Here is a 14,415-nt window from a genome sequence, read left to right as displayed (position 1 = left end):
AAAAAGTATCACAGGTTATAAAATAATATTAAGCAGCACAACTGTTTCCAACATTGATAATAAATCAGCATATTACAATGATTTCTGAAGGATCATGTGACACTGAAGACTGGAGTAATGATGCTGACAATTCAGCTTTGCATCACAGAAATAAATTATATTTTAAAGTATATTAAAAATTAAAAATACTATTAAAAATAGTAATGTTTCCAAACTTTTGACCGGTAGTACCGGTAGTCTACTTCAAATTCGATGTGAAGCTTAACTCTAGTAAACTTCTGAATGACTTAACTACTTTAAAGTTACTAATGGAATATATATCTAATTGAAAAACATTAATTGGACAGTAAACGATGTGAATTACATTTTTCTGACATTTGATCATTTTACTAACCTTTTTAGTAAATAAGCAAGAGAGAGACAAGTGTCCTCTGTGTTTACTGAAGACGCGCTGTAGTTGTCACGGCAACTGCCCTCAGTTGTCACTTTTATTTGTGTTTTAGAAAATCTCCATTCGCTCATTATAATATATTAGAGTCATGAAGTCAAAAAATGTCTAGAATAATGTATATAATAAATAAAATATTTACAATTCATTTAATATTTATGTGACCTTAGCTAGGGGGGTCACAGGGGTTGGACAATGAAACGGAAACACTGGCCAATAATTCTGGCGCAACTGTTCCTTAAAAAAATATTGCCAAAGCATTGAGGAGGATGGTTTCACGTCCAACATTTTTAAGGTGGAACGGATAGTTCAGTGAATAAGGGGATGGCGAAAGTCAGCCTCTATTGTGAAGACGGTCTATAGCACAGCTGCAATTTATAAAATATTAGAGTTCACACAACATAATGGGAGACATATCAGAATTCAAAAGAGGACAAATTGTTGGTGCGCGTCCTGCTTGCGCATCTGTGACCAGGACAGCTATTCTTTGTGGTGTATCGAGAGCCACGGTATCCAGGGTAATGTCGGCATACCTCCACGAAGGACGAACCACATCCAACAGGAGTAACTGCCTACGCAAGAGGAAGCTGTCTGAAAGGGATGTCCGGATACTAACCCGGATTGTATCCAAAAAACATAAAAACACAGCTGCCCAAATCACTGTAGAATTAAATGCGCACCTCGAGTCTCCCGTTTCCACCAAAACTGTTCGTCGGGAGCTCCACAGAATCAATTACAGTCGGGCTGCTACAGCCAAACATTTGGACACTCGTGCCAATGCTAAACTTCGAGTTCAGTCGTGCCAGCAAAGGGAATCTTGGGCTGTGGACAATTTAAAACATGAATTGTTCTCTGATGAGTCCACCTTCACTGTCTTGCCCACAACCGTGTGCAGAAGCCCTAAAGAGGCTTAACACCTGGACTGTTGCTGCCCAGAGTGAAGCATGGGGTGGATCAGTGATGGTTTGGACTGCAATATCATGGCATTCCCTTACTACCGAACCATTCTGAACGACCATGTTCAAACATTATACCCTGAAGTTGGGACCGTGGATGATAATGCACCAATATACACACAAAACTGGTGACAGAATGGTTTGATGAACATGAAAGTGAAGTTGAACATCTCCTATGGCTTGCATAGTCACCAGATCTAAATATTATCGAGCCACTTTGCTGTGTTTTGGTGGGGGCGAGTCAGGAAATGTTTTCCCCAACCAGCATCGCATAGTGACCTGGCCACTGTTCAGGACTTGTATCTGTCATTCCCAAGACAATTTGATGCCGTATTGGCTTCAAAAGGAGGCCCTACACCACACTAATAAATTGTGGTCTAAAACATGGTGTTTCAGTTTCATTGTCCAACCCCTGTATGATGTATGACATATATATATATTGTCCGGCCATCAATCAGAACCGTTTTTTCTTTTTATGTTGGCTGATCTCTGTCCTGGACTTGCACAAGAACTTGCAATAATTTCGCAAAATGTTATTGGCATGGAAATATTACGAAGACGTTAACACAGACAAGGGACGGGGACAGAGACTCTGAAGAGATGTATTTCTGTCTTCAGAAAATCTTCAGTGCATCCCTAAAATTAATCAATACAGACTGAAGGAGACACATGAGGAATATGTTTATTATGAATGACTGTCCAAATAGTGACAAATATACAATATGAAAAGTATACAAATATAAACAAATGATTTTTAAGTGAGCACTGATAGTTCATATGGCTATCTGTCTTTGTTGCTGCGGAGGTCAGTGGTCAGGGGGTCATGCTGGATGGTCTGGTGGAGCATGAGGGCCAGTAGTCCTGCTCTGTTGGTCATGGCCGTCCTCACATTGCGTTCTTGTTCAAACAACTCATCCAGCTTGTACCACTGTTCAGAGGGGAAAAATATGAGCACATAAAAATAAATTAAGACTACAATGACAATAAGTTTTGAAGAACTTAACTGACCACTCTGACACGCTCCAGGTCCACCTCCGCCCGTCTGAGCTTCTCCCAGCAGTAATGCTTGTTGCACTTGCGTTTCGAGACCCTGCAGTACTCTCCAGTCGGCTCAAACACGTTACGCACTAGTGGACATCCACATACCTCATCTGCTGGGACCTGAGAACAGAAAAGCAGAAAAGAGATATATTGAACACAAATCAATTTATGAAGTGATTTTAGTTTAGTCTAAGCAGAATTCTGGCAAGACTCTCACCTTTGGGTCTCTGGAATGTTCTGGACATAAAACTTGGAGTCTCTTGCAGTATGTTTTACTCTGAGGGTTGTACACATCACAGAAGAGTCTTGTTGCCCTAATAGAATAAAAAGAAATTATATATATATATAAAATAGTTTTCTCTAAGATATTCAGGGACATTCAAACAAATTGCTGTACTGGATCATAATAATTTCAAATATATCTCTCTTACCCTTCTATTCTGGTTGGGAAAATGGAACCGAAAGAGGTCTGGCTTTCATACTGTTAAAATAATAAACCAAGCATTAGTATAGCACAATTCAATTTTCAATGTTCAGTGTGATCATAAATCAGTAACCAATAACTGGGCTCAAAAAAAACAACAACATATATTGACCTTGGCATAACACCTCTCCATATGCCTCAGCGCCACCTTGGGGTTGACGGGGTGACTGCAGGACACACAGAATATCTGAAGGTCTGTGTCCTCACTGTCCGTTTCATTCACCTGCAAGAAAGGACATTAGCTTACACTAATAAATATGACAAGAACGCTGAAACTCACAAATTTCATCTCTAACCAGTTCTATTCTATAAAATCTAAATGACATTAGCATGAGAAAGCATTACTGGAAACTCACATCCTCATCCTGTTGGACCACCTGCTGCTTGGCTTTGGCAATGATGCCCTCGAGTTCGTGGAAGCGACGCTCCATCTCTGCGAGGCGCATCCGTGCAGCCTGCTGCTCCCTGCGGATGCGCTCCAGCTGTTTTTTGCCCTGTTCTTCAGCGACGCAGGGGCTCTGCTGCCACTGCTGGATTCGCTGCGGGAGGATCTCATAGATCCGGCTGCACAGATCGGCATATCAATAAATCAATCCAATCTTTTGAAAATACATTAAACTGGTGTTGGTTTAACATTACGCGATTGTTGAATGCTAGTTGGCTGCACTTAAAGTCACCATAAAATCTAAATTTCTTGTTTTTATTATAAACTATGTATCCGATTTATCTTTAATCAAAGTAACCTTCCATCCCTCTTGCAGTGACATCACTTTTCGGTATGAGGTCGGGACAATCACTCACATGAGATCACAGCAAACGTTTCAAAGATCCAATTAATACCCGATGGACAAAATCAAGTCCCACCCTACATTTTTTCTTGTTCAAAACGCCATTTCACTATCGTAAGAAAGAAAAGACTATCGTAACTTCTGTTTCATTCCGACCTTAATGAAATAACCTACTTGGCAGCCAGCTTCATGCCGCAGTCCTCAGAGCAGTATTTTGAGTTTGGACGTGCCGGCTCAATACAGTTCGGCCCCAGGCACTGTTGCGTGTCTCCTCCATGTCTGCCGTCTCCCCTCTCACTGTGTCGCAAACGATCACGGTGCTTCTGTTTCTGCTTGTGGCGACGGGACTCTTTCTGTAAAAGAGGAGCACAATTAACAAAAACTATATCTTAAATGCAATCCAAAAATCTATAATGCTTTAAGCACTCTCTTCCTCATTGTACCTTTTTGTCAAATTTCTTGTCTCTCCTCTTAACGTGCTTGACTTTTATAGCTTTCTTCCGTGGGACAGGACTGTAAACTGGGCCGTCTTCATCATCATCACTGCCCCATGACTAAAAAAAAAAAACAAAAACAGAAAGAACAGAGAGAAGGATGAGATTTATGTTTGAATGCAGAGACCTAAAGCATCATCCCTAACAAGCAAATCTCAAACATACTCATGTTAAAGAAAAAAAACTCTTATAACTTGTCAAGAGTTCAAATGAATGTATAGATATATACACTAAGTGGTTGTGGTTGAGCTATAGCTATTAGTCGTTACCGCATTTCTGTCCTTGTAGTGCTCATATGGCTCCATATCGTTCTCGTCGTAATCATCTAAGTATCGTCTATCTCTGTGCATTATATTGTCCTTCCTCTCACGCAGAGAAAACTCCTCATCTCGAACACGTAGCATTTTCTGCAAAAACAACGAGAAAGAGTTAACATCAAAACAAAAACTACATAATAAACCACCTATATAAAGGCACTCACCCGAGCACGGACGACACACTGCCTTAGACGACATTTCTGACGAATCTTGTTTGGGCCTCCAAATTTCTTCATGTCTTTACAGAAGTCACAATGACCACAGTCTTCAGTCCTAGTGCAGGGTTCACATTCACCACACATACGGGCAGATCGCTTCACCTGGAACGCGATTTGAGGACCATACTATTATATTGTACTATATTAGCACTAATAAATGTAATAATTATAAATTATTCTGATAAATTCCTATATTATACGTTCAGGTTTAATGACTTCATGAAAGTTATAAGGTATGTTCAGTATATGGCTGGGTCATTTAAAATGCTAATTAATCAATCAATCTATCTATCTGTTTTACAGTGTCCCTGTTAAACAAGTTACATGTAATTATTATAGTAATAACAGCAATAATAACATGCAGCTAACCCTAAACCAAACCCTAACCATAACCATATAGTAAGTACATGTTGTTAATTACTATTACTCATTACTTAATTGGATATTTACACTGTAACAAGGGCACTTTGAAATAATGTGTAACCGGTAGCACTTTATTTTACAGTCCTGTTCCCCATGTAAATAAGATGTACTAATTACAATAACTAGGTACTAACCCTGAACGTACCACTAAACCTAACCTTAACCCCTGTAGTTACCTTATATTACCCAGTATTTTCTTAAGTACACTGCAAGTACACACTGTAAAATAAAGTGCGCCCGTGTAACCTATTTTCCATATAAAATTCTGTCAAACTGCCCACCAATAATGCAATAGAGAAAGTGCAGAGTGCATAACAAGCAAACTAAGATATAAGAACAAACTGAAGAAACACTAACTTTAGAACCACGGCGCTTATCGATCTTGTACTCTGGAGTGCTGGATCGTTTTTCAACCCTTTCTGGCTCATTGTCTTTATCACGATTCTTTTTCCGGTAACGTATTGAAAGAGACGGATCCATTTCTAAGAGATAAGAAATATATTAGAATCCTATTAGTATTATGTATATTAAAATTAACTGATATTTGTAACACAACTTATAATATGATAAAGTGCATGTTTAAATATTTTAAGTCATTAATCACTGACTCTGACACTGTTGGCAGTACCACTCCCTGATAGCTTTGGCCATCTTCTCTGTCACATTTATACAGTGACCATGGAACCACTCATTGCAGTTGTCACAACCGCTGTGGGGGAAAAAAAAAAAGATTTGATCCAAATTAAGCTCTCAGTTTGGACACATACATATTCTTTGTGAAAGCATGTTTGGAGAGATTTGTCTTACATCATGAAGCAGTTTATGTCTGGTTTTCGACAAATGCAGTAGAGAGGAGCATTCTCTCCATCTACTACAGTGTTGTCCATAGCTGGAGTCTGGTCCATATCAGACATCTCGCTGTCCTATGAAGACAGAGACAATACAATGAAAACTGTTTACAAATATATCAACTGCAAGACACACTCAATGGAAATATCAACCTCAAAAGATTATCGTGCTTCAATAACAATGTTTACATGACATTCTACAGCCGAAATTAAAAATAATAAACAATAACAATAAAAAACATCAAGTTAGATATCCATTTAAAACAAACAATTGTTTTGGCCACAGTTCAACATCAGTGAATAACAATACATATTAGCATGACAGCACATTTAATAGAGAGAAAATAAACGAACTAGCTAAGAAAATCTATTGTTGGTTTACAATATAACTAGTTAAATAAATAATTCGTTCTTTTATTTGCACCAATCGTTTTTAGATAACTAATTTTGCATTATTTTGACTGCTCAAGCCGGAGCTAACATGCTATCAAATCATAATAGCAGACTTACCATGGCTGCTCCCCGCCTTCTAGAAGATCCGATCAAACAGAGCGAATTAAGATATTGTCTCACTGCATGAACACGTAAATCTTCGGAATGATCCGACCTTAATATCAGTAAAAAAAAAATCCCACAAAAACTAGGAAATGCAGCAATACTACAAACCGAATTGTTACCGTGGGCAGTGGCTAACAGCGTTGTTTCGATTCTGTGTGAGCAGAGGGTTGATTGTCATAATAAAAGTCCTCATGGGGGGGGGGAGCAAAGTTCATTTTCTAGGTCGTTTACACAGACTGACCAAGTACATTCTATCACATGATGATTATTGAAAGACTTAATAATCAATGTTTTTTTTAATAATAATAATTGTTATTATTAATATTATAAACAACAGCAGTGATATTATTATTAATATTATTATTATTATTATTATTATTATTATTAATTGTTGTTGTTGTTGTAGTATTTGTTTTTGCATTTTTTTTTTATTGGTAGGGGGTGTGGTACATGTGGGTCCTATCAACACTATGAGTATGCTAACTAATGGATAATGATCAGTCAACAACGGCCCCTGCAGCGCAAGTAAGAGAAAATCATTCTGGCATCTGAGGGGCGATGAGATGGATGTGGTTTTAAAGGTTAGTGAATTTTCATAAACTTGAATGATCAAAGATAATAATACTGAAAAAAAAGTAGAAAAAGACAGGAGGCAAAATTATTATTTTTTTATTTTTTTTATTTTAAGTTTACAAAGGAACTATTATAAATATAGCATCACTGCTAGCCTGCGCTCGGGTGTGTTTAGACGATAAATATTTGGTCCTAAATAATCTTTAGTTAAATTTGTGTTCCAGGAGACTGTTAAAATAATTTGTAATGTTGAATTCTGTGTGATAAGAATATTATACATATAGAAAATTTTTTTGTTTAAATATCTATTGTATTTTAGTTATTTTAAGGTAGACTGTGTTTATTAATATCCTGTAAACTTGAACTGCTTCTTTTTTGTTTGTTTGTTTGTTTGTTTGTTTGTTTGTTTTTCAAAACAAGGTTTTGAATTCTGCTTGGAAAGAAATTTTTCTGGCATCTCTTTGACTCGAGGTAAGCAAACATTGGACTAATAGGTTGCTGAAATTTATTGCCCTTTTTTATCCCTGTCACACAACATGTTTGCCAAATGGATTGAGATTAATAATAGATTAATGACTCTGGCACTTTTTGCTCCATCAGTACTTTTTACGCTAGGCTTTGTATTTTTGCATATAGTCTATATAATATTTTGCATATACTTTGTGCATATCAACTCAAAAATGATTACATCCATCAGTAAAAAGTAGTCATATTAGTCACAAAACAAGAAAACTAAAATGGTGTTCACATTATTAACTGTTAGTTGCATAATATATCAACATGTCAAGTGATCAATTAGCTTTCTCCGTAGTATTTTACCGTTAGTATTTAATATATGCCACAGACTACAGCACATCTATTCTCTCTGCTTCCTGTGTTTGAATATTTAATGACATGGTTAGGGGTTCAAATGCTCTGGCATTTTCACTCTACATCTTTACACTTATTCTCATTGTAGCAAATACTGTGAGAGGAGTTTGAAAAGATGAACTGTGACCATGAGGATGAACACGGTGGCCGGTCACCAACTGGATCAAAATCCAGCTTTCGTGAAGATGACCCGCAAGTTCATTCAGTTACAAGTATATCAACTTTTCAAAACTCTTTTAATACATCAGTATAGAGGAAAAGAGCAACCAATAACGTGCTTATTTATTTTATAGAGTCATCTGACGAAAAAGACTTGGAATCTACAAGAACACGCCTAAAGGATAGTGAACTATCACCAACTGATGAACTCTCTGGGAAGGAAAACTCATGTCTTATTTCTGCTCTTAGCAAAGTGAAACCAGTAGCATTTGGTAAATATCCTTCACACTACCTATCATTCTTTAAGCTAACATCCAAAGAACTTTATTATTTTCTCCTTATCATTAGATGTGCATATCAAAGAAGTCCCAGCAGATGTGAAAAAGCCATTTCAGGATGTTCTTAATGCTCCTGGCAGTGACATCAGTGAGTCTTTTCCTGTCTGCGTTCAGCTAGCCGCAAACCACCTCAAAAACTCACATATCACCGCTTATAAAGCAACACATCGTCATCGCAAAATCAGCCGCTCCTCCACCTCCACATCGAAGAGCCTGAAAGCCCCTGCTGAAGGTAAGCAACACCTCAAATTACATTTGACTCAATGAAATGATGGATTCAATTTTTATGACTTCTAATGCATTATAGATGCAACTGAAATCCTCACTAGCAGGACTGATGACAGCTTTCCCCCTTCCTGTCATCTTTTATCATATGCATTTAGCTAAATTTATGAGAGGATGCATGTACACCCCAAACTTTCTTGGAGTGGTGCTGATTATAAAGGCTCTTAAACTTATACAAAACAGGATTGCAGTTTTATGATGGACTACAGTGTCAGCAAAGCTGCTTTATTTGTGGTTACCACATCAATATTTTGTCTGTTACAGCCATTAAAGGAATATTCCGGGTTCAATACAAGTTAAGCTCAGTCGACAGCTCTTGTGGCATAATCTTGTTGATTACCACAAAAATTAATTTAGACTCTTTTCTTTATAAAAGTAAAAGTCTTGTTTACAGTGAGGTACTTTCAAAGGAAGTGAATGGGGCCTTTAGACATAAGCAATATGTGTGTAAACATGATGTTATTAACCTTTTTCCGTGTAAAGTTACAGGTGCATCTCAATAAATTAGAATGTCATGGAAAAGTTCATTTATTTCAGTAATTCAACTCAAATTGTGGAATTCGTGTATTCAATGCACACAGACTGAAGTACTTTAAGTCTTTGGTTCTTTTAATTGTGATGATTTTGGCTCACATTTAACCAAAACCCACCAATTCACTATCTCAATAAATTAGAATACTTCATAAAAAGGATATTTTAAGCAGAAATGTCAGGCTTCTGAAAAGTATGTTCATTTCTATGCACTTAATACTTGGTAGGGCCTCCTTTTGCATGAATTATTGCATCAATGCGGCGTGGCATGGAGGCGATCAGCCTGTGGCACTGCTCAGGTGTAATGGAAGCCCAGCTTGCTTTGATAGCGGCCTTCAGGTCATCTGCATTGTTGGCTGCAGTGTCTCTCATCTTCCTCTTCACAATACCCCACAGATTCCCTATGGGGTTCAGGTCAGGCGAGTTTGCTGGCCAATCAAGCACAGTAACACCATGGTCATTGAACCAGCTTTTGGTACCTTTGGCAGTGTGGGCAGGTGCCAAATCCTGCTGGAAAATGAAATCAGCATCTCCATAAAGCTTGTCAGCAGAAGGAAGCATGAAGTGCTCTGAAATTTCCTGGTAGATGGCTGCGTTGACTGTGGACTTCAGAAAACACAGTGGACCAACACCAGCAGATGACATGGGAGCCCAAATCATCACTGACTGTGGAAACTTCACACTGGACTTCAAGCAACATGGTTTCTGTGCCTCTCCACTCTTCCTCCAGACCTTGATTTCCAAATGAAATGCAAAATTTACTTTCATCTGAAAAGAGGACTTTGGACCACTGAGCAACAGTCCAGTTCTTCTTCTTCTTAGCCCAGGTAAGACGCTTCTGACGTTGTCTTTGGTTCAGAAGTGGCTTGGTACGTGGAATGTGACAGTTGTAGCCCATTTCCTGAAGACGTCTGTATGTGGTGGCTCTTGATGCACTGACTCCACTCCTTTTGAAGCTAAGTTCTTAAATCGGCTTCGCCTGACAATCTTCTCAAGCCTGCGGTCATTTTCCTACCACACTTTTTCCTTCCAGTCAACTTTCCATGAATATGCTTTGGCACAGCACTCTGCGAACAGCCAGCTCTTTCAGCAATGACCTTCTGTGGCTTACCCTCATTGTAGAGGGTCTTGATGATCGTCTTCTGGACAACTGTCAAGTCAGCAGACTTCCGCCTTAACTGCTGTTGGGATTACTGACCTAAACCCAGTATTATATACAATGGTAATTTAATAGAATTTAAAATTAAATATTCTAATAATTTCAGATACTGATTTTTTTATTTTGATGAGCAGCAAGCTGTAATCATCAAAATGAAAACAAAAAAGTCTGGAAATATTTTACTTTATGTCTAATAAATCTAGAATATATTTAAGTTTTACTTTTTGAATTCAATTACAGAAAGAAAAAATAATTTATTGAGATGCACCTGTATATTCAATTTGTCAATGTAACATGTAAAAGGACTATGGCAAGCCATTTTGACTTTTATTCATTCTCAGGATATGAATTCTTGATATCAACAATTCAATTCTTGATATCAGGAATTACATTTCCACTAGTAACAATGTTAATTCTTGATATCAACAATTCAGTTTTCACTAGTTAAAATGTTAATTTTTGATATCAAGAATTACATTTCCACTAGAAAAAACTTTAATTTTCTTACTAGCTGAAATTCGAATTTCGCAAATCAGAAAAACATTTCTTACTAGTAAAAATCATATTTTAAGATATCAATAATTACATTGTTACTAGTAAAAGTGTGAATTTTTTATATCAGTTGAAACGTCAGTTCTTGATATCAACAATTGAATTGCTACTAGTAAAAATGTTGATTTTTGATATCAGAAAAAGTATTTCTGATATCAGTATAATTTCAGATTTCAGATTTCAGAACTAAGTAACAATCACATTCATGATATCAGAAACTAACATTGTCACTAGTGACAATCGAATTATTGATATCATAAATTAACATTGTTACTAGAGGCAATTAAATTGTTGATATCAAGAATAGATATTTTGCACTAGTAATAAAGTAATTAATGATATCAAAAATTATGATTTTTACTAGTAAGAATTGTATTTCTTATATGTGAAATTGGAATTTCAACTAGTAAGAAATCAATTCTTGATATCAATAACTGAATTTGAATGGCAGCCTATGGTGACATTTCACTAGTGAAAATACATTTACAGATATCAAGAATTATAGTTTTTACTAGTGGAAATGTAATTCTTGATATCAAAAATTAGCATGAATTGTTGATATCAAGAATTGCCATTGCTACTAGTGGAAATGTATTAAAAGTCAAAACAGCTTGCCATAAAAGGACTGTAAAAATTATAATCTAACAACTTTACAGTTTTTAAAGTCGGCGTAAAACGGAGTTGCACTAAGCCTTTTCTTCCCTATTGTGACGTATATCAGAGTGAAACAGCTTCTCAAACAAGAAAAATGGGCGGGGCTTGATTTTGTCCATCGGGAAGTGATTGGATGGTTGTGGTTTGCTATTGCTGTCATGTCATGTGAGTGACAGGTTGTCCCGACCTCGCTCCAGTAAACATATCAGAGAAGAGAAGGAGAGGAAGTTATCTTCATTAAAGATTACGAGGGCACATGAATGATGAATTATAATGAATACTGCAATAAAGAAACAAGAATTATTCTTTTCGATTTTAATGGTGACTTTAGCAGAATTCCTGTAGGCTTTCATAAAATTATAAGCTTAGTGAAGTTATTAAACATAATTTCAGGAGGAGAATGCCATCTAATCTTTAAAATAATACCAGGGTATAAAAACAGCCTCTTACTTCTTCCCGTTGTCAGTTCTTTCGGCATCCCTCCTCCTCCCCTTCTCCTCCTTTATGTATTTTGCCTATGTAATGGGGGGGGGAGATCAGATCTGGAGTATCCTCTCCGAGCCCCTCGATAGCAGACAACAAGCCAAAACTGTTTACGCTAAGATTATATGGGCACACAAACTCATGAATTATTATAAGGCCTCATTCACTTCCATTGTAAATGCCTCACCGTAACCTCTTTTTAATAATAATAAAAAAGATAAGAGTTTAAATAAATGTTTGTGATAATCATGATTATTCCAGAAGTGTCGTATTGAATACAGAATATAAATTCCATTTCACATATATATTACATTTCCCTCTCCTTTTTCTTGCACTTCTAGATCTGTGTGCATCCTTTCTGTTAGCGTGTTTGTTCTGCAAGTTTTGGGATTGCGTGCTGGCCGTCGGTGACGGGTGTCAGTACTGCGTGACCTCAATCTGTACATCCTTCTGCTCTCACGTGTGTTGTTGCGACCCTTCCTCTCTGGAGGACTTCATAGATTTTTGCCCGTGTTGCAGCTGTGCTGAGTATGTGGAGGCATGCGGCTGCAGTTGTGCAGAAAACACCTTTGACTGCTCCATTTGCGATCTCTGTCTACAGACGACTGAGTGCCTGGAGCTCGGCATGGAACTCTCTCAGCTTCTGTTTCACTAGCTGCACAGCCTCACAGTTATTAATGTACTGGTCATGACAATCTGATAAGGCTGGAATGGAATGTTGCGAATGTAATGTGCTGATTTCACAAGCATGTAAATCTGCTGGTTGATTGTGGCTGTGATACTGCACGGCTGCATTTGATACTGCATCAGAGGAAAAAAACATATACTGTTCACATATCACCTGAAAGAGAATATATCAAAATATTAAAAAGTTTTTGTCCGGCTCATTGCAATTTGAGAGTAAATTTAATTGGTAAAAATAAATTGTCAAAGGTACACTGCATACTCTTTCTCAGTATTTTTGTCTTGTTTTCCAGAACGCATATTTAAACATTCTTAAATCAAGTTACATATACTTGAGAAGAAAATTACTTAAAACATTAAGTCTTGTTCACTAAAAAATCGATCAAAATTAAGTGACTTCATGCTTGAAACAAGAACAAAATATCTGCCAGTGAGATAAAAAAAAAAAATTATTTTGCAGTGTATAACTCTTATTTGCTTTGAAAATCAACTTTTTTTTCTTCATATTATCTTTTTAATATGCATAATGTGTGTGTGTGTGTGTGTGTATATATATATATATGTGACCCTGGACCACAAAACCAGTCATAAGTCGCACGGGAATATTTGTAGCAATAGCCAACAATACATTGTATGGGTCAAAATTATCAATTTTTCTCTTATGCCAAAAATCATTAGGAAATTAAGCAAAGATCATGTTCCATGAAGATATTTTGTAAATTTCCTACTGTAAATATATCAAAAATGTATTTTTGTGAGTGGATATGTGCTGCTAAGGACTTCATTTGGACAACTTTAACGGCGATTTCCTCAATATTTTGATTTTTTTGCACCCTCAGATTCTAGATTTTCAAATAGTTGTATCTCAACCAAATATTGTCATATCCTAACAAACCATACATCAATGGAAAGCTTATTATTTCAGCTTTCAGATGATGTATACATCTCGATTTCAAAAAATTGTGACTGTTTCTATGGTCCAGGGTCACACACACACACACATACATACATACATACATACATACACACACACACATACACACACACACACACACACACACACACACACACACAGTGCTCAGCGTAAATGAGTACACCCCCTTTGAAAAGTAACATTTTAAACAATATCTCAATGAACACAAAAACAATTTCCAAAATGTTTAATATAACATCTGTTTAACTTATAACATGAAAGTAAGGTTAATAATATAACTTAGATTACACATTTTTCAGTTTTACTCAAATTAGGGTGATGTAAAAATGAGTACACCCCACAACAAAAACTACTACATCTAGTTCTTTGTATGGCCTCCATGATTTTTAATTCTAGGCATGGAATGAACAAGTTGCGACATTTTGCAACATCTATCTTTTTCCATTCTTCAAGAATGAGCTCTTTTAGAGACTGGATGCTGGATGGAGAGTGATGATCAACTTGTCTCTTCAGAATTCCCCATAGGTGTTCGATTGGGTTCAGATCAGGAGTCACTGAATCACTTTCACCCTGTTCTTCTTCAGAAATGTGTTTAGGATCATTGTCATGTTGGAAAAG

At 36.8% G+C, this 14,415-nt stretch overlaps 2 protein-coding genes across 2 annotated transcripts; one reads left to right on the top strand and one right to left on the bottom strand.

Moving 5' to 3' along the window:
- Positions 1-2,061: 2,061 nt before the first annotated feature.
- On the bottom strand, positions 2,062-6,743 carry cxxc1b (CXXC finger protein 1b). The gene is made up of 14 exons (XM_051913289.1): positions 6,528-6,743; positions 5,977-6,092; positions 5,778-5,878; positions 5,527-5,651; positions 4,693-4,848; positions 4,481-4,618; positions 4,161-4,271; positions 3,892-4,070; positions 3,286-3,493; positions 3,042-3,152; positions 2,877-2,926; positions 2,663-2,759; positions 2,413-2,565; positions 2,062-2,332 (listed from the first exon to the last, which is right to left on the bottom strand). Exons 1-14 carry the CDS (start codon positions 6,528-6,530, stop codon positions 2,186-2,188), a joined length of 1,695 nt encoding a protein of 564 aa, XP_051769249.1. The 5' UTR covers positions 6,531-6,743; the 3' UTR covers positions 2,062-2,185.
- Positions 6,744-6,785: 42 nt separating this feature from the next.
- si:dkey-245f22.3 (uncharacterized protein LOC492819 homolog) lies at positions 6,786-13,298 on the top strand. Its single transcript, XM_051912878.1, has 5 exons — positions 6,786-7,619; positions 8,107-8,230; positions 8,312-8,449; positions 8,526-8,747; positions 12,521-13,298. Exons 2-5 carry the CDS (start codon positions 8,134-8,136, stop codon positions 12,832-12,834), a joined length of 771 nt encoding a protein of 256 aa, XP_051768838.1. The 5' UTR covers positions 6,786-7,619; positions 8,107-8,133; the 3' UTR covers positions 12,835-13,298.
- The last annotated feature ends 1,117 nt before the right edge of the window (positions 13,299-14,415 follow it).

The sequence above is a fragment of the Ctenopharyngodon idella genome, chromosome 11 (assembly GCF_019924925.1).
Source record: "Ctenopharyngodon idella isolate HZGC_01 chromosome 11, HZGC01, whole genome shotgun sequence".
Classification (NCBI taxonomy): Eukaryota; Metazoa; Chordata; class Actinopteri; order Cypriniformes; family Xenocyprididae; genus Ctenopharyngodon; species Ctenopharyngodon idella.
The sequence above is the reverse complement of the archived record's forward strand: the minus strand, read 5'-3'. Positions and strand labels throughout refer to the sequence as shown.

Coding starts and splice junctions, on each gene's coding strand:
- cxxc1b (XM_051913289.1), bottom strand. Junction 4,849..5,526: donor ATAAGCGCCGTGGTTCTAAA/GTTAGTGTTTCT, acceptor ATCGCGTTCCAG/GTGAAGCGATCTGCCCGTAT. Junction 3,153..3,285: donor TGGTCCAACAGGATGAGGAT/GTGAGTTTCCAG, acceptor CCTTTCTTGCAG/GTGAATGAAACGGACAGTGA.
- si:dkey-245f22.3 (XM_051912878.1), top strand. CDS start 8,134: ATGAACTGTGACCATGAGGATGAACACGGTGGCCGGTCACCAACTGGA. Junction 8,231..8,311: donor GCAAGTTCATTCAGTTACAA/GTATATCAACTT, acceptor TTTATTTTATAG/AGTCATCTGACGAAAAAGAC. Junction 8,748..12,520: donor CCTGAAAGCCCCTGCTGAAG/GTAAGCAACACC, acceptor TTGCACTTCTAG/ATCTGTGTGCATCCTTTCTG.